The 23,014-nt window shown below is 44.0% G+C and overlaps 1 protein-coding gene across 5 annotated transcripts in view; it reads left to right on the top strand.

Annotated features, from left to right (window-relative positions):
• EFCAB6 (EF-hand calcium binding domain 6) overlaps positions 1–23,014 on the top strand; it is a 381,524-nt gene that overhangs the window by 336,916 nt on the left and 21,594 nt on the right. For all 5 annotated transcript variants that reach the window (XM_049884609.1, XM_049884607.1, XM_049884608.1 and 2 more), the window contains one exon: positions 4,468–4,689. In XM_049884609.1, the coding sequence (XP_049740566.1) occupies positions 4,468–4,689 (222 nt within the window). The remainder of the gene's footprint in view (positions 1–4,467; positions 4,690–23,014) is intronic.

Raw genomic sequence — 23,014 nt, 5'->3', positions numbered from 1 at the left:
GGTGACTGATGGCAATCCTTGGCATTCCTGGACTTGAACATGCATCCATCCCCATTGTCTATCTCCCCCTGTCTGTGTGTCTGTTCTGTTCTGCTTTTTTAATAACTCAAAAGTGATTAGGTTTGGGACCCATTGTGTTCTGCTATGTCTTCATTATATAACAAAAGAAAAACACTATTTCCAAACAGGATCACAGCTACAGGTACTGGGGTCAGGACTTCAACACATATTTTTTGTGGGGGGTAGGGACACAATTCAATCCATAGCATAGGGTAATACACAATGAATTGAAATCCTATATATCTCTTTCTGTGTTCTAGAATAATCTCATATAAAAATATCTCTTCCTTGAAGGTTAAATACAGCTTTTTCACGATAGGTGGTAGATCTTTCAACAGCTTTCTCTTCTGCGGTTACCTGTCTATTCAGGTTTTCTAACACTTAAGTTAAATTTAGCAATCTATATTTTGTTAGAAGATTATCTGATTTCCTCTGGAGTTTAAAATATATTAACCTAAGGTTGCAAATAATACGTTGTGAGGATTCTTCCGTATCTGTTGTCAGAATAAATAATAATTGTCATTTGTTTTGTGTTTTAACACTTTCGAAGAGCACGCACGTAGTCATCTCATGGGGGCCTTTGTTCCTACTGGGTAGATGAAGAAACTGAGGCAGAAGAGGCTCAGTGGCCATGCAGGTCACATAGCCATTGGAGACAGAGTCTAGGCTCGGACCTAGCATTCCCCATGCTGGGCTCCATCCGCCGTGTTCCTTCCAGCTGGTGCACATGGACTCCGTCGTCCTCAGGCCCCAGAGGTTCGGGGAGCGTCACAATGGGCTCGGGGGTAGGCTCACACTGGGAAGAGGCTCCTGTGAGCTGGGAATGCTGGCGCCCTGGGAATGTTAGGGAAACGCCTTGTGCTTAGCTTTGGAAAGTGCGTCATCAGCTGTTTGAATCCCAAAAATGCATCAGTAGAACCACTTTCATTTTCTGAAATGAAAAAGGAAAGGCATTGATTCGCTCTGCAAATGGCTCCAAGTGGATGTGAAAAGCTTCCGGTAACCTCTGAGTGCTGCAGGATGTGGTGGGGTAAAGTTTGGCGCTAAGTTGTATATTCAGGTTTTTGAGGGTGCTGGGGAGCAACATCCTGTGTTTTGATATGATTTCATAAAACAACATTATACAGACCTTTCTGTCCTAAAGGATAGTAGTGAGAGAGAGAGGAGCCCTCGTGGCACAGTGGTTAAGAGCTTGTTTGCTAACCAAAAGGTTGGCAGTTGAAATTCACCAGCCGCTCCTTGGAAACCCTGTGGGACAGTTCTACTCTGTTCTGTAGGGCCGCTATGAGTTGGAATCGAATCAACGGCAACGGGTTTGGTTTTGGTTATACATAGAGGAGACAGAGAGAGTTGCTGCTGTTGCTGTATGCCATCGAGTCGACCCTACAGGACAGAGTAGAAGTGCCCAGTAGGGTTTCCTAGGCTGAAATCTTTACAGGAGCAGATCACCAGGTCTTTTCCCCTGCAGAGCAGCTGGTGGGTTTGAACTGCTAACCTTTTGAGCTTTGGGTTAGCAGCCCAGTGCTTAGCCGTTGCACCACCACCACACGCACACACACACACACACACACAGCTGTGGACTTGCTTAAAATAAAACATGACCAAGTTTTAATACTCACTGAGGGGGATTACTAGATGTGATAATCTGGTAACGTTCCTATCACAGCTAGCAGTCACGATGGATGTTGATATGGGGAAGCCCAGGATATCTCAGAGTATACCCAGGCACAGGGACACGCTTCTTCATACATTGTCACTGTGGGTGTTTTTGGAGCCCGCTCTTCCCCTCCCACCCATTTCCCACTCCTCCCTCATATTCCAGGAGTTGACCTGTTGCTACAACAACCACAGACCTGGTTCTGGGGGCCTTACTCTGATCTCAGTGAGCAGATGCTTGCCAGGGTTGCCTCCTGGCCCCACTTGCTCCCCTGACCCCCGCCACTTGCAGGAGCACTAGGACCCAGCTGCCCTTCTGCCCTCAGCTGCCCCCACATGCTTCATCCCTTGGGCCCCAGCCTCCCAGCTTGACTTCAGCACGGAGCCCAGTCTCCCCGGCACCCCCTCCTGAGTGGCCCCAGCATAAGCACAGAGACCCCCATCACTCAGCACCAACAGACGAGATAATGGGAACAGCAAGCAAGGGGAAGAGGCGCAGTTCCAGACTCTGGGCGACCCCTCCCAGCCCCGGGCCCTGGCATTTGCAGCACTCCCACCATTCACGATGACAGTGATGATGAAGATAGGACTGTTTCCATTTGCTGATAGCTGCTCGTGTGCCGCGGACTGCACCCCACACTTCACGCAGTCTGTCATTCTATTTATTCTTTACCGTGAGCTGATGGGAAGGGTGTTAATCTGCCCATTTAGTAGATGAAGAACTGAGGCTCTGAGATGTTAGAATAGTCGGTGAGCGGTGGAGGCAGGAGCCTCAGCTACTCTGAGTTAAGCCTGCTCTAACCACTTGGTGTCCGTAGTCCTGCTGAGAGGGTTGTTGGGCTTCTTCCCTCTGCTTCCATCCCTGAAGGGCCCCTTCTGGCCCCTCCTAGCCCACCTTTCCACAGTCCTCTTGCCAGTAAGTAAGCTTAAAGGCGTGGCCAATTCCTCCTCCCCCCAGGAAGCTGCCCCTGAGCCCAAGCTGGGGTCCATGCCCTCCTCTGGGGCCCCCAGCACCCCAGGCTGGGTGTTATGAAGATCCATCTCCCAACACCAGGCTCCACTGCCCGAGGAGTGATATGGAGCGCTGACCAGGGAACATGTTCAAGTCCGTCCCAGTGGGGAGGTGGCTTCCAGCATGGCTTCCAACCCCACTAGTTACGGACTCCCTGTGGGTCTCAAGGACTTTCAGATTGAAGACTGCTCTTTACTAACAGTGGGACTGCAGCTTAGCATAATGACCGTGGTTGTTGTTGGGTGCCATCAAGTCAATTCCGGCACATAGTGACCCCGTGTGACAGAGTAGAACTGCTCCATAGGTTTCCTAGGCTGTTACCTTTATGGGAGCAAATCCCATAAATCCAAGATCTTTGTCACCAATCAATCTTCCCCTGGTCTAGGAGTTTCTTAGCACAGGGACTCCAGGTCCAAAGGACATTCTCTGACCCTGGTTCTCCATTCTTGGTGACATGAGGTCCCACTCTGCTCATTTCTTTCTTTTGTATCTCAAAAGAGACTGACTCAAGGTAAAACCTAGTCCTGTAGATTGAGTCCTGCCTCATTAACATAACTGCCTCTAATCCTGCCTCATTAACATCATAGAGGTTAAAGACTTAGGGCACATAGGATAATCACATCAGGTGACAAAATGGTAGACAACCACACAACACTGGGAGTCGTAGCCTAGCCAAGTTGACACACATTTTGGGGAGGATACAATTCAATACATAACAACACCCTTCCACATGGAGTGGGCACTCTCTGTGCGTTTTTAGACAGACCACAGACAGCCTGAGCGAGGGAGTGGATGGGAATCACAGGTGCCTCTAAGTGCGGCTCAGCATTAAAGAGCCCGCCTTGCCTGGACACTGTCCTGGCCCGTGGGATGGACCTGCTTGTGCTATTTCTCCATGGCAGGTGCACCCAGGCTTCCGCCTTCAGGGAGGTCCGAGTCCATAGGTAGACACTGTCTTAAATCTGTGTGCCTGTTGCTTTTGTCTCCTTGCTCGTTTTCCCCTCTAAGCTGGCGCCCCTGGGCCTGGCAATGGGCAACAGGCCCAGAGCCAAGTGTGACTTATTATTGTTATAATTTTCCATTGTGTTTTTGGTGAAGGCTCATATAGTCTAGGTTTCCATTCAATAACTTCGACACAGATTTTTCAGCGGCATTGATTACATTCTTCACAGTGCACGAACGTTCTCATTTCCGTTCTGGTTGTTCTGTTTCCATTAATCTAGTTTCCCTGCCCCTCGCATTCTCATCTTTGTTTTAAAGTAATTGTTGACTGTTTGGTCTCATATATAGATGATTTTTTAAAGAAGCAAAGCACTTATGGGTGATATTTTTTGTTTTATGAGCCAATCAGTTATTTAGCTAAAAGGTGGCTCAGGAGCTAGTTTCAGTTCAAGCTTTAAAGAGTATCTCAGAGCAATAGTCTCGGGGCCTCCTCTAGCCTGAACCAGTCCAGTGAGTCTGTTTTTTGTTTTGTTTTCTTTTTAAGAATTTGAGGTTTCGTTCCACATTTTTGCCCTGTTCTCTCAGGATCTACCTATTGTGGCCCTGGTCAGAATGGTTGGTAGTGGTAGCCAGGCAGCATCTAGTTCTTCTGGTCTCAGGGTAGATGAGGCCGTGGTTCATGTAGACTATTAGTCCTGTAGACTAGTTCTTCTCTGAGTGTTTGGTTTCCATTTTCTCTTATGCTCCAGGGCTTATTATTTATTAATTGGACCAATTCCCCATTCTGCTTTGTCCAGACTGCTGCTGAGTGGGCAGAGAAGATGCCCAAAGCGCTACCACCACCCAAGGACATAGGCAAGAGGGACATCCTGGACCATCTCCACAAAGCAGTGACTGCCCACTACAACACCATCGCCCAGGAGTTTGAGAACTTCGACACCATGAAAACCAACACTGTGTCCAGGGATGAGTTCAGGGCCATTTGTAATCGCCATGTGCAGATTCTGACGGATGAACAAGTAAGACGTGTACTGGGTAGCCTCCTGAGCTATGTATGAGCACTGGGTAGCCTCCTGAGCTATGCACACTGGTCAGCCTCCTGAGCTATGAGCACTGGTTAACCTCCTGAGCTATGTGCACTGGTTAACCTCCTGAGCTATGTGCACTGGTTAGCCTCCTGAGCTATGCACACTGGTTAGCCTCCTGAGCTATGAGCACTGGTCAACCTCCTGAGCTATGCACACTGGTTAACCTCCTGAGCTATGAGCACTGGTTAGCCTCCTGAGCTATGCACACTGGTCAGCCTCCTGAGCTATGAGCACTGGTTAGCCTCCTGAGCTATGCACACTGGTTAGCCTCCTGAGCTATGCACACTGGTTAGCCTCCTGAGCTATGCACACTGGTTAACCTCCTGAGCTATGAGCACTGGTTAACCTCCTGAGCTATGAGCACTGGTTAGCCTCCTTAGCTATGAGCACTGGTTAGCCTCCTGAGCTATGAGCACTGGTTAGCCTCCTGAGCTATGGGCACTGGTTAGCCTCCTGAGCTATGGGCACTGGTTAGCCTCCTGAGCTATGGGCACTGGTCAGCCTCCTGAGCTATGCACACTGGTTAGCCTCCTGAGCTATGCACACTGGTTAGCCTCCTGAGCTATGCACACTGGTTAGCCTCCTGAGCTATGCACACTGGTTAACCTCCTGAGCTATGGGCACTGGTTAGCCTCCTGAGCTATGGGCACTGGTTAGCCTCCTGAGCTATGAGCACTGGTTAGCCTCCTGAGCTATGCGCACTGGTTAACCTCCTGAGCTATGGGCACTGGTTAGCCTCCTGAGCTATGGGCACTGGTTAGCCTCCTGAGCTATGAGCACTGGTTAGCCTCCTGAGCTATGTAGCAGATTTGCCCAAGGTTGTATCGTTTGATATCTTGACTGCTGCTTCCATGGGCATTGTTTGTGCATCCAAGTAAGACGAAATCCTGACTGACATGTGATGTTTTAGGGATGTTAAACTTGCTGTTTATATCATTAACGTCTTCAGTGAGTTCATACTTTAGGGCACTGAGTTTAGAGGCCTGAGGAGGGGTAGAGGAAACGGGGTGATAATCCCCCCTTCCTGTGAATACTTCGAGTCTTTACCCTGAATTCTGCAGCGACCACCTCTGGAGGGGAGATTTCCCAAGTGACGTTTCTCTGAGGGTCTGCAGGAGGCTCCCTGGCTTGGCCTAAGCAGGACCAGGAGGGGGAGCTAGGGGCAGAGTGGCTTTCATGAGTATTTAGACCTCATTTTTCAATCTGAATTTCTCTGTTGTGATTCATGGGTTTTCACTGGTTAAAAAGGATTCCTGGTGGCGCAATGGTTAAGCACTCAGCTGCTACCCAAAAGGTTGGCAATTCGAACCCACACAGTGGCTCTGTGGTAGAAAGATGTGGCGATCAGCGCCTATAAAGATTACAGCCTTGGGAACACTATGGGTGGCTCTCCTCTGTCACCTGGTGTCACTATGAGTCAGAATCAACTTGATGGCACCTAACAGCAACAGTTTTTGGAAGTAAATCCCCAGGCCCTTCTTCCTAGCCTGCCTTAGTCTGGAAGCTCCACTAAAACCTGTCCACCAGGGGTAACCCTGTGGGATTTGAAATACTGGCATTTTGGTGCAGACTTTTTCCAAGCGAAATGAAGTGCTATTTCCAAATGACTCTGCCCCATGCAGCAAGGTGAGCGGGCTCGCTCCCTGCAGATACTTCTCTCCACCAGTAGGAATGAATGTAAGCCTTTAAAATCAATACGGTTGCATTATTATTCTACCGGGCCAACTAACAAAGGTTTTACCAATAAAGATTTTACTAATAAAGGTTTCTCATTTAATCTAGAAGAGTAAAGTCTTGCTCTAATTATAGGTATAGATTAATGACATGCTGACATGTCTGGCATTTGTAACAGAGAATTGGATTTTAATGGTCCACCACCCCAGCACATCCACACCCCTACCCTGTGCCCAAATACAGCACTTATTTTTAAATGCTGTGTTCTAAAAATAAGCGCTGCGTCTCCCGTGCAGCCTGCGCTTCGTGGAGAGCATCAGACTCTGGCATGAGAACACCCTGGCAGTAGTTGGGGGTGCTGAGCGGAAATGGTGCTATATTTGGGAAGGTCGCTTCTGGAGGATGGGCCACTACACAGACAGCAAGAGCTCCAGGGAGCCATATGCTTTCTCCTTGCATGAGATACTTTGCCGACGACCTTCTTGGTTGAATGGCACAGTGTCTGTTAAAGTAAGACACAGAAATACTTTGCGCTCCTAACACGTCTCGACCCATCATGCCGTTATTCGAAAGAGTCACTGAAGGTGCTGGGACAATTGTTGTTAGTTGGTCATCAGATCAGTTCCAGCTCACGGTGATTTTTTTTTTTTTTTTTTTTATAATAACTTTTATTAAGCTTCAAGTGAACGTTTACAAATCCAATCAGTCTGTCACATATAAGTTTACATACATCTCACTCCCTACTCCCACTTACTCTCCCCGTCTTGAGTCAGCCCTTTCAGTCTCTCCTTTCTTGACAATTTTGCCGGCTTCCCTCTCTCTCTATCCTCCCATCCCCCCTCCAGACAAGAGTTGCCAACACAATCTCAAGTGTACACCTGATATAATTAGCTCACTCTTCATCAGCGTCTCTCTCCCACCCGCTGACCAGTCCCTTTCATGTCTGATGAGTTGTCTTCAGGGATGGTTCCTGTCCTGTGTCAACAGAAGGTCTGGAGAGCATGACCGCCGGGATTCCTCTAGTCTCAGTCAGACCATTAAGTTTGGTCTTCTTATGAGAATTTGGGGTCTGCATCCCACTGCTCTCCTGCTCCCTCAGGGGTCCTCTGCTGAGCTCCCTGTCAGGGCAGTCATCGATTGTGGCCGGGCACCAACTAGTTCTTCTGGTCTCAGGATGATGTAGGTCTCTGGTTCATGTGGCCCTTTCTGTCTCTTGGGCTCTTAGTTGTCATGTGGGCTTGGTGTTCTTCATTTTCCTTTGCTCCAGGTGGGTTGAGACCAATTGCTGCATCTTAGATGGCTGCTTGTTAGCATTTAAGACCCCAGACGCCACATTTCAAAGTGGGATGCAGAATGATTTCATAATAGAATTATTTTGCCAATTGACTTAGAAGTCCCCGCAAACCATGTTCCCCAGACCCCCGCGCTTGCTCCGCTGAGCTTTGAAGCATTCATTTTATCCCGGAAACTTCTTTGCTTTTGGTCCAGTCCAATTGAGCTGACCTTCCATGTATTGAGTGTTGTCTTTCCCTTCACCTAAAGCAGTTCTTATCTACTGATTAATCAATAAAAAAACCCTCTCCCACCCTCCCTCCCTCCCCCCCTCGTAACCACAAAAGTATGTGTTCTTCTCAGGTTTACTATTTCTCAAGATCTTATAATAGTGGTCTTATACAATATTTGTCCTTTTGCCTCTGACTCATTTCGCTCAGCATAATGCCTTCCAGGTTCCTCCATGTTATGAAATGTTTCAGAGATTCGTCACTGTTCTTTATCGATGCGTAGTATTCCATTGTGTGAATATACCACAATTTATTTACCCATTCATCCGTTGATGGACACCTTGGTTGCTTCCAACTTTTTGCTATTGTAAACAGAGCTGCAATAAACATGGGTGTGCATATATCTGTTTGTATGAAGGCTCTTGTATCTCTAGGGTATATTCCGAGGAGTGGGATTTCTGGGTTGTATGGTAGTTCTATTTCTAACTGTTTAAGATAACGCCAGATAGATTTCCAAAGTGGTTGTACCATTTTACATTCCCACCAGCAGTGTATGAGAGTTCCAATCTCTCCGCAGCCTCTCCAACATTTATTATTTTGTGTTTTTTGGATTAATGCCAGCCTTGCTGGTGTGAGATGGAATCTCATCGTAGTTTTAATTTGCATTTCTCTAATGGCTAATGATCGAGAGCATTTTCTCATGTATCTGTTGGCTGCCTGAATATCTTCTTTAGAGAAATGTGTGTTCATATCCTTTGCCCACTTCTTGATTGGGTTGTTTGTCTTTTTGTGGTTGAGTTTTGACAGAATCATGTAGATTTTAGAGATCAGGCGCTGGTCGGAGATGTCATAGCTGAAAATTCTTTCCCAATCTGTAGGTGGTCTTTTTACTCTTTTGGTGAAGTCTTTAGATGAGCATAGGTGTTTGATTTTTAGGAGCTCCCAGTTATCGGGTTTCTCTTCATCATTTTTGGTAATGTTTTGTATTCTGTTTATACCTTGTATTAGGGCTCCTAGGGTTGTCCCAATTTTTTCTTCCATGATCTTTATCGTTTTAGTCTTTATGTTTAGGTCTTTGATCCACTTGGAGTTAGTTTTTGTGCCTGGTGTGAGGTATGGGTCCTGTTTCATTTTTTTGCAAATGGATATCCAGTTATGCCAGCACCATTTGTTAAAAAGGCTGTCTTTTCCCCAGTTAATTGACACTGGTCCTTTGTCAAATATCAGCTGCTCATACGTGGATGGATCTATGTCTGGGTTCTCAATTCTGTTCCATTGGTCTATGTGTCTGTTGTTGTACCAATACCAGGCTGTTTTGACTACTGTGGCTGTATAATAGGTTCTGAAGTCAGGTAAGGTGAGGCCTCCCACTTTCTTCTTCTTTTTCAGTAGTGCTTTGCTTATCCGGGGCTTCTTTCCCTTCCATATGAAATTGGTGATTTGTTTCTCTATCCCCTTAAAATATGACATTGGAATTTGGATCGGAAGTGCGTTAAATGTATAGATGGCTTTTGGTAGAATAGACATTTTTACTATGTTAAGTCTTCCTATCCATGAGCAAGGTATGTTTTTCCACTTAAGTATGTCCTTTTGAATTTCTTGTAGTAGAGCTTTGTAGTTTTCTTTGTATAGGTCTTTTACATCCTTGGTAAGATTTATTCCTAAGTATCTTATCTTCTTGGGGGCTACCGTGAATGGTATTGATTTGGTTATTTCCTCTTCGGTGTTCTTTTTGTTGATGTAGAGGAATCCAAGTGATTTTTGTATGTTTATTTTATAACCTGAGACTCTGCCAAACTCTTCTATTAGTTTCAGTAGTTTTCTGGAGGATTCCTTAGGGTTTTCTGTGTATATAATCATGTCATCTGCAAATAGTGATAACTTTACTTCTTCCTTGCCAATCCGGATACCTTTTATTTCTTTGTCTAGCCTAATTGCCCTGGCTAAGACTTCCAACACGATGTTGAATAAGAGCGGTGATAAAGGGCATCCTTGTCTGGTTCCCGTTCTCAAGGGAAATGCTTTCAGGTTCTCTCCATTTAGAGTGATATTGGCTGTTGGCTTTGCATAGATGCCCTTTATTATGTTGAGGAATTTTCCTTCAATTCCTATTTTGGTAAGAGTTTTTATCATAAATGGGTGTTGGACTTTGTCAAATGCCTTTTCTGCATCAATTGATAAGATCATGTGGTTTTCGTCTTTTGTTTTATTTATGTGATGGATTACATTAATGGTTTTTCTGATATTAAACCAGCCTTGCATACCTGGTATAAATCCCACTTGATCAGGGTGAATTATTTTTTTGATGTGTTGTTGGATTCTATTGGCTAGAATTTTGTTGAGGATTTTTGCATCAATGTTCATGAGGGATATAGGTCTATAATTTTCTTTTTTTGTAATGTCTTTACCTGGTTTTGGTATCAGGGAGATGGTGGCTTCATAGAATGAGTTGGGTAGTATTCCGTCATTTTCTATGCTTTGGAATACCTTTAGTAGTAGTGGTGTTAACTCTTCTCTGAAAATTTGGTAGAACTCTGCAGTGAAGCCGTCCGGGCCAGGACTTTTTTTTGTTGGGAGTTTTTTGATTACCGTTTCAATCTCTTTTTTTGTTATGGGTCTATTTAGTTGTTCTGCTTCTGAATGTGTTAGTTTAGGTAGGTAGTGTTTTCCAAGGAATTCATCCATTTCTTCTAGGTTTTCAAATTTGTTAGAGTACAATTTTTCATAATAATCTGAAATGATTCTTTTAATTTCATTTGGTTCTGTTGTGATGTGGTCCTTCTCATTTCTTATTCGGGTTATTTGTTTCCTTTCCTGTATTTCTTTAGTCAGTCTAGCCAATGGTTTATCAATTTTGTTAATTTTTTCAAAGAACCAGCTTTTGGCTTTGTTAATTCTTTCAATTGTTTTTCTGTTCTCTAATTCATTTAGTTCAGCTCTAATTTTTATTATTTGTTTTCTTCTGGTGCCTGATGGATTCTTTTGTTGCTCACTTTCTATTTGTTCAAGTTGTAGGGACAGTTCTCTGATTTTGGCTCTTTCTTCTTTTTGTATGTGTGCATTTATTGATATAAATTGACCTCTGAGCACTGCTTTTGCTGTGTCCCAGAGGTTTTGATAGGAAGTATTTTCATTCTCGTTGCTTTCTATGAATTTCCTTATTCCCTCCTTGATGTCTTCTATAACCCAGTCTTTTTTCAGGAGGGTATTGTTCATTTTCCAAGTATTTGATTTCTTTTCCCTCGTTCTTCTGTTATTGATCTCTAGTTTTATTGCCTTGTGGTCTGAGAAGATGCTTTGTAATATTTCGATGTTTTGGACTCTGCAAAGGTTTGTTTTATGACCTAATATGTGGTCTATTCTAGAGAATGTTCCATGTGCGCTAGAAAAAAAAGTATATTTTGCAGCAGTTGGGTGGAGAGTTCTGTATAAGTCAATGAGGTCAAGTTGGTTGATTGTTGTAATTAGATCTTCCGTGTCTCTGTTGAGCTTCTTACTGGATGTCCTGTCCTTCTCCGAAAGGGGTGTGTTGAAGTCTCCTACTATAATTGTGGAGGTATCTATCTCGCTTTTCAGTTCTGTTAAAATTTGATTTATATATCTTGCAGCCCTGTCATTGGGTGCGTAAATATTTAATATGGTTATGTCTTCCTGATCAATTGTCCCTTTTATCATTATATAGTGTCCTTCTTTATCCTTTGTGGTGGATTTAAGTCTAAAGTCTATTTTGTCAGAAATTAATATTGCTACTCCTCTTCTTTTTTGCTTATTGTTTGCTTGATATACTTTTTTCCATCCTTTGAGTTTTAGTTTGTTTGTGTCTCTAAGTCTAAGGTGTGTCTCTTGTAGGCAGCATATAGATGGATCGTGTTTCTTTATCCAGTCTGTGACTCTCTGTCTCTTTATTGGTGCATTTAGTCCATTTACATTCAGGGTAATTATAGATAAATAAGTTTTTAGTGCTGTCATTTTGATGCCTTTTTATGTGTGTTGTTGACAATTTCATTTTTCCACATACTTTTTTGTGCTGAGGCGTTTTTCTTAGTAAATTGTGAGATCCTCACTTTCATAGTGTTTGACTTTATGTTAGTTGAGTCGTTACGTTTTTCTTGGTTTTTGTCTTGAGTTATAGAGTTGTTATACCTTTTTGTGGTTACCTCATTATATACCCCTATTTTTCTAAGTAAAAACCTAACTTGTATTGTTCTATATCGCCTTGTATCACTCTCCATATGGCAGTTCAATGCCTCCTGTATTTAGTCCCTCTTTTTGATTATTGTGATCTTTTACCTATTGACTTCCATGATTCCCTGTTATGTGTATTTTTTTTTTAATTAATCTTAATTTGTTTGTTTTTGTGATTTCCCTATTTGAGTTGATATCAGGACGTTCTGTTTTGTGACCTTGTGTTGTGCTGATATCTGATATTATTGGTTCTCTGACCAAACAATATCCTTTAGTATTTCTTGTAGCTTTGGTTTGGTTTTTGCAAATTCTCTAAACTTGTGTTTGTCTGTAAATATCTTAATTTCGCCTTCATATTTCAGAGAGAGTTTTGCTGGATATATGATCCTTGGTTGGCAGTTTTTCTCCTTCAGTGTTCTGTATATGTCGTCCCATTCCCTTCTTGCCTGCATGGTTTCTGCTGAGTAGTCAGAACATATTCTTATTGATTCTCCCTTGAAGGAAACCTTTCTTTTCTCCCTGGCTGCTTTTAAAATTTTCTGTTTATCTTTGGTTTTGGTGAGTTTGATGATAATATGTCTTGGTGTTTTTCTTTTTGGATCAATCTTAAATGGGGTTCGATGAGCATCTTGGATAGATATCCTTTCGTCTTTCATGATGTCAGGGAAGTTTTCTGTCAGAAGTTCTTCAACTATTTTCTCTGTGTTTTCTGTCCCCCCTCCCTGTTCTGGGACTCCAATCACCTGCAGGTTATCCTTCTTGATAGAGTCCCACATAATTCTTAGGGTTTCTTCATTTTTTTTAATTCTTTTATCTGATTTTTTTTCAGCTATGTTGGTGTTGATTCCCTGGTCCTCCAGATGTCCCAGTCTGCATTCTAATTGCTCGAGTCTGCTCCTCTGACTTCCTAGTGTGTTGTCTAATTCTGTCATTTTATTGTTAATCTTTTGGATTTCTACATGTTGTCTCTCTATGGATTCTTGCAACTTATTAATTTTTCCGGTATGTTCTTGAATAATCTTTTTGAGTTCTTCAACAGTTTTATCAGTGTGTTCCTTGGCTTTTTCTGCAGATATCCTAATTTCATTTGTGATATCATTAAGCATTCTGTAAATTAGTTTTTTATATTCTGTATCTGATAATTCCAAAATTGTATCTTCATTTGGGAAAGATTTTGATTCTTTTGTTTGGGGAGTTGGAGAAGCTGTCACAGTCTGCTTCTTTAAGTGGTTTGATATGGATTGTTGTCTCCGAGCCATCACTGGGAAACTAGTTTTTCCAGAAAATCCGCTAAAAAAAAACTGCAGTCAGATCCCTATCAGAGTTCTCCCTCTGGCTCAGGCTATTCAGATGTTAATGAAGCCGCCTGGGGAGGGTGGGGGAGGGAACAGAGAGATAGGAGAGTAGCACCTCAGAATATAGCCAGAGTTGCTTGTCTTGCTTGGAATGACTATTATATCTGAGATTCCCGCGGGCGCGTCGCCTATGTGTGCTGTCTGTGTGGAGATTGCCCCCGGGGGGTCTGGCCCGCTGGAGTCACGGTCAGATCCTCCACTTCCAGCCCCACGCCCAGCGTCAAGGCTCCCCTACTGGGACGGTGCACTCTCGACTCCAAAATCAGTCGCTGCCTCCCGGGGACTTCTCGTCCCTCCAGCCGCGTGGCCGTGCCGCCCCCGTGAACCAGGTGGGCCCCCTCCCGGGGTTAGTTCAGATGGGTGGAGTAGCTCCCCGTGCTTGTGCCGCGACCGAGTGTCCCGGCTGGAACGCTGTTCTCCCCGCTCCAATACCAGTCGCTGCCTCCCGGGGACTTCTCCTACCGGCTGCGTCCCACGCCGCCCGCGCGACCCGGATGGTCACCTTCCCGGGGTTAGTTCAGGGGGTGGAGCAACTCTCCGTGTTTATGGCGTACCTGCGTGCAGTCCAAATCCCTGTGGGACGGTTCCCCGGCTCGGATGCTGCTCTTTCTGCTCCAAGATCAGTCACTGCCTCCCGGGGACTTCTCCTAACGGCTGCGTCCCACGCCGCCCGTGGAACCGGCTAGTCCCCCTCCCGGGGTTAGTTCAGGGGGGTGGAGCAGGTCTCTGTGCTTGTGCCGTACCTGACTGGTATGCTGGCTCCAGGCTCTGGAAACAATCGCTGCTTCCCCGTATTAGTTCGTTCTCCGTCTCTAAATCTGTGTTTGTTGTTCAGGGTTCGTAGATTGTTATGTATGTGATCGATTCACTTGTTTTTCCGTGTCTTTGTTGTAAGAGGGATCCGAGGTAGCGTCTGCCTAGTCCGCCATCTTGGCTCCGCCTCCTTGTGATTCACGGTGATTTTATGTACAACAGAACCAAACGTTGCCTGGTCCTGTGTTGTCTTGACAGTCGCTGATACGCTCAAGTCCACTGTTGCAGCCACTGTGTCTTTTGAGTGCCTTTCAACTTAGAGGGCTCATCTTCCAGCAGTATTATCAGACAGCGTTCTGTTGTGATCTATAGGGTTTTCACTAACTAATTTTCAGAAGCAGATAGCTAGGTCTTTCTTCTTAGTCTGCCTTAGTCTGGAAGCTCCACTGAAAGCTGTCCACCATGGGTGACCCTGCTGTATTTGAAATAACGGTGGCATAGCTTCCAGCATCACAGCAACATGCAAGCCACCGCAATACCACAAACTGAGAGATGGGGTGGTTAGAGCTATATGAAATAGCATCACTATAGATGTCATGAAGTGACTATCTACGTGATAAAAACTTATCTCTCATCCCGAAATGATCCAACAAGCTAAGAGGCCAGCTTGTAAGTCCATACTCTGTAACTAAGGAGGTGCCACATATTTCGAAACCTTTTAGTGCAATTAACCTTTCAGAAAAGGAAAGCAACTCTCAGAGCAGGTGGGTCTTCACAGCTGTGCATAAAGTGTGTTACAAAAGGCTGTCAGAACTTGGTCTATGTGGTTATTACTTAGGATGATGGAGACCCAGAGTCCATAGTGCCATTAGTCCACCACGATCACATGAAGACTTGGAACATGCAGCTGTATTGGGAAAGAACCTGTAAACACTTCTGAACACCTTATATTTACAGGCATACCTCAGAGATGCTGCGTGTTCAGTTCCAGACCGTCGCAATAAAGCGAATGTCTCAATAAAGCGAGTCACATGAATTTGTTGGTTTCCCAGTGCATATAAAAGTTATGTTTACACAGTACTGTAGCCTAGTAAGTGTGCAATAGCATTATGTCTAAAAAAACATTGTACATACCTTAACTTAAAAATACTTTATTGCTAAAAAGTGCTAAACATCATGTGAGCCTTCAGCGAGTCATCATCTTTTTGCTGATGGAGGTCTTGCCTCAGTGTTGATGGCTGCTGACCAGTCAGGGCAGTGGTTGCTGAAGGCTGCGGTGGCTGTGGCCATTTCTTAAAATAAGACCACAGTGAAGTTTGCCGCATTGATTGACTCTTTCTTTCACGAAAGATTTCTCTGTAGCTTGCGATGCTGTTTGATAGCATTTGACCCACAGCAGAACTTTCAAAATTGGAGTCAGTCCTTTCAAATTCTGCCACTGCTTTATCAACTAAGTTTCTGTAATATCCTAAATCCTTTGTTGTCATTTCCACAATGTTCACAGCATCTTCACCAGGAGTAGATTCCCTCTCAAGAAACCACTTTCCTTGCTCAGCCATATGAAGCAACTCCTCATCCCTTCAAGTTTTCTCATGAGATCACAGCAACTCAGCCACACCTTCAGGCTCTGCTGCTCATTCTGGTTCTCTGGGTCTTTCCACCACATCTGCAGTCACTTTCTCCACTGAAGTCATGAATCCCTCAAAGTCATCCATGAGGGCTGGAATTAACTTCTTCCAAACTCCTTTTAATGTTGATGTTTTGACCTCCTCCCATGAATCACAAATGTTCTTAATGGCATCTAGAACGGTGAATCCTCTCCAGAAGGTTTTCAACTTTGCCCAGATCCATCAGAGGAATCACTATCCATGGCAGCTATAGCCTTACAAAATGGATTTGTTAAATCATAAGACTTGAAAGTCGAAACTACTTTCCATGGGCTACAGAATGGATATGGTGTTAGCAGACATGAAAACAACATTAATCTCCTTGTACATCTCCATCAGCACTCTTGGGTGACCAGGTGCTTGGCCAATGAGCAGTAATATTTTGAAAGGAATCTTTCTTTCTGAGCAGTAGGTCTCAACAGTGGGCTTAAAATGTTCAATAAACCAAATTGTAAACAGATGCGCTGTTATCCAGGCTTTGTTGTTCCATTTATAGAGCACAGGTAGAGTAGATTTAGCATAATTCTTAAAGGCCCTGGGATTTTCAGAATGGTAAGTGAGCACTGGCTTCAACTTAAAGTCACCAGCTGCATTAGCCCCTAACAAGAGAGCCAGCCTGTCCTTTGAAGTTTTGAAGCCAGGCACTGACTTCTCTTCTCTAGCTAGAAACTCCTACATGGCATCTTCTTTCAGTATGAGACTGTTCATCTGCAGTGAAAATCTGTTGTGTAGTGTAGCCACCGTCATCAGTTATCTTTGCCAGATCTCCTGGGTAACTTACTGCAGCTCCCACATCAGCAGTTACTGCTTCACCTTGCGCTTTTATGTCACGGAGACAGCATCTTTCCCTAAACCTTAAACCCACCTCCGCTAGCTTCAAACTTTTCTTCAGCTTCCTCACCTCTCCCAGCCCTCACAGAATTGAAGAAAGCCAGGGCCTTGCTCTGGATTAGGCTTTGGCTTAAGGGAATGTTGTTGCTGGTTTGATCTTCTATCCAGACCACTGAAGCTTTCTCCATATCAGCAATAAAGCTGTTTCTCTTTCTTATCATGAGTGTGTTCACTGGAGGAGCACTTTTCATTTCCTTCAGGAGTTTTCCTTTGCGTTCACAACTTGGCTAACTGTTTGGCACAAGAGGCCTAGCTTTCGGCCAGTCTCGGCTTTTGACATGAGCTTAATCATTTCTAGCTTTTGATTTAAAGTGAGAGACGTACTACTCTTCCTTTCGCTTGAACACTTAGAGGCCGTGTAGGGTTATTAATTGACCTAATTTCAATATTGTCATGCATTGGGGAACAGGAGGCCCAAGGAGAGGGAGAGAGACAGGGGAATGGCCGGCCAGTGGAGCAGTCAGAACACACAACATTTATTGATTAAGTTCGCCGTCTTATGTGGGTGCAGTTCATGGTGCCCCAACACAATTACAATACTAACATCACTGATCACAGATCACCATAACAGATATAGTAATAATGAAAAAATTTGAAATATTAGGAGAATTACCAAAATGTGACACACAAAGAATGAAGTGAGCACATGCTGTTGGAAAAATGGCGCCCGTAGACTTGCTCAACACAGGGCTGCCACAACCTTCAATTTATAAAAAACACAGTATCTGCAAAGTGCAATAAAGTGAAGTGCAATAAAACAAGGTATGCCTATATTCCTAAAACTGACACCCATAGGGAGTGAGAAGAATGCTTGCAGAGAACAAAACTAAAGGATCCTTCAGATGGGCAAACTTGGGTTTCAACTCTGCTTCTGCCTTGTCCAGCTGTGTGACCTTGGACAAGTTACTTGCCCTTTCTGAGATTCTGTGTCCTCCAGTATGAAATGGGGGCACATAGGCTCTTCCAGGTACCCTCTCACAGGGATATCATTGCTGATGTCAGATGGATCCTGGCTGAAAGCAGAGAATACCAGGAAGATGTTCACCTGTGTTTTATTCACTATACAAAGGCATTGAACTGTGTGGATCGCAATGAATTACGGATAACATTTCAAAGAATGGGAATTCCAGAACACTTAATTGTGCTCATGAGGAACCTGTACATGGATCAAGAGGCAGTTTGTTCGAACAGAACAAGGGGATACTGTGTGGTTTAAAGTCAGGAAAGGTGTGTGTACATCAGGGTTGTATCCCTTCACCATACCTGTTCAATCTGTATGCTGAGCAAATAATCCGAGAAGATGAACTATGTGGAAAAACTACGCAGCATCAGAATTGGAGGAAAACTCATTAACAACTTGCATTATGCAGATGACACAACCTTGCTTGCTGAAAGTGAAGAGGACTTGAAGCACTTACTGGTGAAGATCAAAGACCACAGCCTTCAGTATGGATTACACCTCAACATAAAGAAAACAAAAATCCTCACAACTGGATCCATAAGCAACATCATGATAAACAGAGAAAAGGTTGACATTGTCAAGGATTTCATTTTACTTGGATCCACGATCAACACCCATGGAAGCAGCAATCAAGAAATCAAAAGACGCATTGCATTGGGCAAATTGGCTGCGAGAGATCTCTTCAAAGTGTTAAAAAGCAAAGATGTCACCTTAAGGGCCAAGGTAGGCCTGACCCTAGCCATGGTGTTTTCAGTCGCTTCATGTGCATGCAAAAGCCGGAGAGTGAGTAAGGAAGACTAAAGAAAATTTGTCACCTTTGAGTTGTGGTGTTGGTGAAGAATATTGAATATCCCATGGACTTCCGAAAGAATGAACAAGTCTATCTTTGAAGAAATACCAGCAAAATGCTCCTTAGAAGTGAGGATGGTGAGACTTCATTTCATATTCTTTGGACGTGTTATCAGGAGGATAAACACCAAATTAGATGCAGTTGAAGAGAGGACTGATGAATTTGAAGGCAGACTAGAACAGTGACTCTCAAACTTAAGTGCATCGGAATGACCTGGAGAGCTTGTTAACACCTGGACTGCTGGGCCGTATGTGGAGTTTCTTAGTCAGTAGGTGTGTTTTACAGAACAACAAGACAAGACATGACCTCAAAAGCAACAGCAATGGAAGCTCAAAGACAGTGGAATATTTTTAAAGCATTGAGAGAAAATTATTGTAGATTTATGATTCTTTACCCAGAAAAATTACCTTTAAAATGTAGCAAAATAAAGACATTTTTCAGGGGAAAAAACAGAGGAAATTTACCAAAAATAGACCATGACTAAAGGATATATTTCATAAAGAAAGAAAATGATTTCAGAAGAAAGGTCTAAGATGTAAGAAGCAGAGAAACTGGTAAATATGAAAAAAAAAATAGTGCTAACACTAAATGAACACTAACTCTATAGAATAAACCAGTCTCAGGTTTAATTGGTGGAGAAAAAAATAACAAGAGAGATCGAAAATATTGAATTACAATCACATGAAACCTGTATTTTTCATTTCAAGGAATTGTATTTGCTATCATTTCAAATCTATCTCGTCGATTTTGATAGTGCCTTTCTCTCTGGTCATTTTAAGTATTTTATAGATAATTAGAGAAACCCTGGTGGCATAGTGGTTAAGAGCTGTTGGCTGCTAACCAAAAAGTCGGCAGTTCAAATCCACCAGGCGCTCCTTGGAAACCTTATGGGGCAGTTCTACTCTGTCCTATAGGGTCGCTATGAGTCGGAATTGACTTAACAGTTTTACGAGTTATAATTAACTATTAATTTAATATTTTGCCTTTAATTCACATAATTTAATATTTTATACATTTTTAACTATTTTATACATAACAATTTTATATTCTCTGACTAATAATTCTAATATCTGAAGTCTAAACCTATCTTAGCTTGTTTTCATCAACTCATGTGCATGGTGACTCGCTTCTTCGTGTGTTTGGTTATTTTATTTCATGAAGAGTTTATATTTGGCTGAATTTAATCTGGGGCAGTCACAAGGAACCTGGACTCAGAATGGTTTTCTCCACATACGATTTGAGTTTGGTTATTCCAGGTGCCAAGGATGCCACCAGCCTGGCACCACTTTCGTTCCTCCACCTTGGGATTCCATGATGGAGAGACTAAAATGGAGTCACGCTCCAGATCCCCCATAAGAAGGCCCTCTGCCCAACCTGGAGCACAGACAAGACAGGCAGGTTTTGTCTTGCCCACCCTTCTGCTGCACGTGCAATCCTCCAGGTGACCTGACTCTTTATTCAGCCTCAACTCAGCCTGTCTCCTATACCCTGAGGGCCTTTAGTCCCAAAAACTTTGCAGTTGTAGGACCGGTTTTTGCCCCAGGGTAGTACTGGCTTTCAATTTTATGTTTATCTTTCTTTAGGGTTAGCAGCTTCTCTGACCCTTTGGGGCTTCCTATACTTCCTTGGAGCTCTTCAGTGTGTTTAAAAGTATGTTTTTAAAAGTATTTACCCATCAACTGGGTGTTTTGTAGAGGAGGGCTTATGGGAATGTCCAGAGTGACAGATTGCCTGAGATCTTGTTAAACCATAAACCATTTAGAAGTAGGTTCCTGATGATCTTTTATTGTGAGTTTCTGTTTGAACTGTCTTGTGGTCAGAGAACACGATCTGAGTACCTTTCTCTTTTTTTTTTTTTTTCCTGATTTGTTTGGAGACATCCTCTGTTGCTTTGTGTATTCTCTGAGATTTTAGTTGCAGGTCGCAGAATACACTCAGACTAGCTGTAGCAGAAGGGAATGTTTGAAGGGGTTGTTTCAAAGGGTATTAAGATCTTAAAGAAGCTCTGGAGGAGCCGAGCAGCCAGTGAGGATGCCCCGGAGCCAGGAGCCACGGCAGCCAGGAGAAACCCCCTGCTGCTACACACAGTGGTGCTCAGCGTCTGTGATGCCAAGGATAGGATGCAGATCCCAAGCGCTCTCCACCACGCTCACACAGAGAACCGATTTCCCGGGGGGTGGCCGCTCTGCGCCGTGCTCATTTCCTCCTTCCAAGTCTCAGGCAGTGTGTCTGCTACAAGGGAAAATGAGGACTGTAGCTTTTAGCTTTCCAGCCTATGCCATTCAAGAAGGTAGTCTAGAAGGGAAAGGATTCAGGGACACGAGGGGTGCCTTAGATAGGAGCAGAGACCCTTCTCCCATAGTTACAGGGGGAGGCAAGGGGAAGGGCACTCAGATGCAGTTATTTGGTAATTGATTTCTCTATGAAATAGGGGGCAAGGCTATCAGCTGAGAATGACGGGGCATGTTGGGTGTGTTAGGAGGGGGCGTGTTGGGCGCGTTAGGAGGGGGCGTGTTGGTGTGTTAGGAGAGGAGGCGGCATGACATAGTCACCACAGAGAGTGGAAAAGTGCACTTATCAGGGAAGGATAGTAGGAGTGTATGGCAGTTAGGGTAGGCGTTTTGCCAGGCAAGTCTTGTGGAGAGAGAGGGGTAAGGGAGGGAAGAGTGTTAGGGAGTATGTGTGGGATTTAAGCTAGTTAAGAAGAGAAGTGAGGACTTGGGGGTGGGGGAAAGTTGTGGATGGGTAATAAAAAAAAAGTGGTATGGTAAATGGATGGAAGATGTCAGTGAGGAGGGAATGCTAAAGTGGGAGACCTGAAAACATGCAAGTGTTGGTCAGATGGTTTTTATTATTGCTCCGAACCAAAAACCAAACCTGTTGCCATCCAGTCAGTTCCGACTCATAGCGACCTTATAGTTGTTGTTAGGTGCCATTGAATTGACTTTTTGACTTATAGCAAACGCATGTGACAGGTGGAACTACCCCCATAGGGTTTTCTAGGCTGTAATGTTTACAAAAGTGCATTGCCAGGTCTTTGTCCCTCAGAGCCGCTGGTTGGATTCAAATTGCCAACCTTTCAGTTAGCAGCTGAGTGCTTAACCATAGCACCACCAGAGAAAGGGGCATTTAAAATTGACGTCTCGGGAATGCCACAGATTACTGGTGATGTCTTGGATGTAACAACATGAATGACTGAAGTGGGGCAAGGACTTACAAGGTCAGCAGAGGTCACCTACACATCACTGAAGATACTGAATTGCCGAGAATAATGACAGAAGCTGAGATGGAGAGGAAAACTGAGCCTGCAAGACATGGTGTCAGAAGGACAGTGCAGACTGAGGAGGGCCTGGAAGTGGGGACTGGGTGGACATGCCATGGGATGCACAGCAGCATCCCTCGAGTGGGCTGCGGGGAAGGAGCGTCCTCATGGGAGAGCAAGCTTCGTCAGAGCCCAGTGTGTCAGAGGAGAAGCCAAAAATCTCGGGCTGTTGCTGATGATGTGGAGAGAGGAAGGGTGCGCACGGTGGACACGGATCAGGCTGGACGGGGATTGGTGGACAAACAGATGAAAACGAGAATGAGCATCTGGGCTCATATATGAGGCTGGAACGTTGCGTGGGACCCAGGTAAATGGACAGAGTGGCACTGATTCTAGAAATCTCAGAGCCTGCTGTGACTAGTGACCCCAGGATGGACTGGGGGTGAGGCGGGGACTTTTTCAGCAGAACACTGGGTATTAAAGACCTGTTAGAGTCTGGAGCTGTAAGTTAATTCATTTTATTTATTTTATTTTTACTTCTTTAGTGGAATCTTGTACTTTTTTTGTGGAAGGAAAATTCATATCCTTTTAAGCTCGACTTCATCTTTATTATTTATGTTCTTTTTCATGTGTGAAAATGTACACGGTCACATACCATTTCAACAATTTCTGCACGTACAACTCAGTGACATTGATTGCATTCTTCAAGTTGTGCAGACGTTCTTGTCATCCTTCTCCAAATTGTTCCACCACCGGATCTTTTACGTTTTTAACTTGTTTACTTTTTATTTTTCAACAAAGTCTAAAGTTGAAAATATCCCCATCCTCCTCCTGAACAAAGACTTCAGCATACTTTGATTTACCTTAAAATCCCCCTACCTGTTCCACATGAGTGAGCTTAAACCTTAATTCCAGGCTGTTTGTAAACACACACACACACACACACACACAAAGTATTATTTCTATTAGAATATACAGGTCAGGCTGCTCTAACAAAGGGACTAGCAGGTACATTGGTGTGAGTAAAACAGAAGTACATTTTTCTCTTACTTAAAAGTTTGAATGAGCAGTTCAGGGCTGGTGTGGTCAGGGACCCAGGCTGTTTCCATCTTGTGGCTGTGCCATTCCAGCCAATGGGAAGAAGTGAAGCGAACAA

This window comes from Elephas maximus, chromosome 4 (genome assembly GCF_024166365.1).
Source record: "Elephas maximus indicus isolate mEleMax1 chromosome 4, mEleMax1 primary haplotype, whole genome shotgun sequence".
NCBI lineage: Eukaryota > Metazoa > Chordata > Mammalia > Proboscidea > Elephantidae > Elephas > Elephas maximus.
Note: the sequence above shows the minus strand (reverse complement) of the source record. Positions and strands in the feature narration are given on the sequence as shown.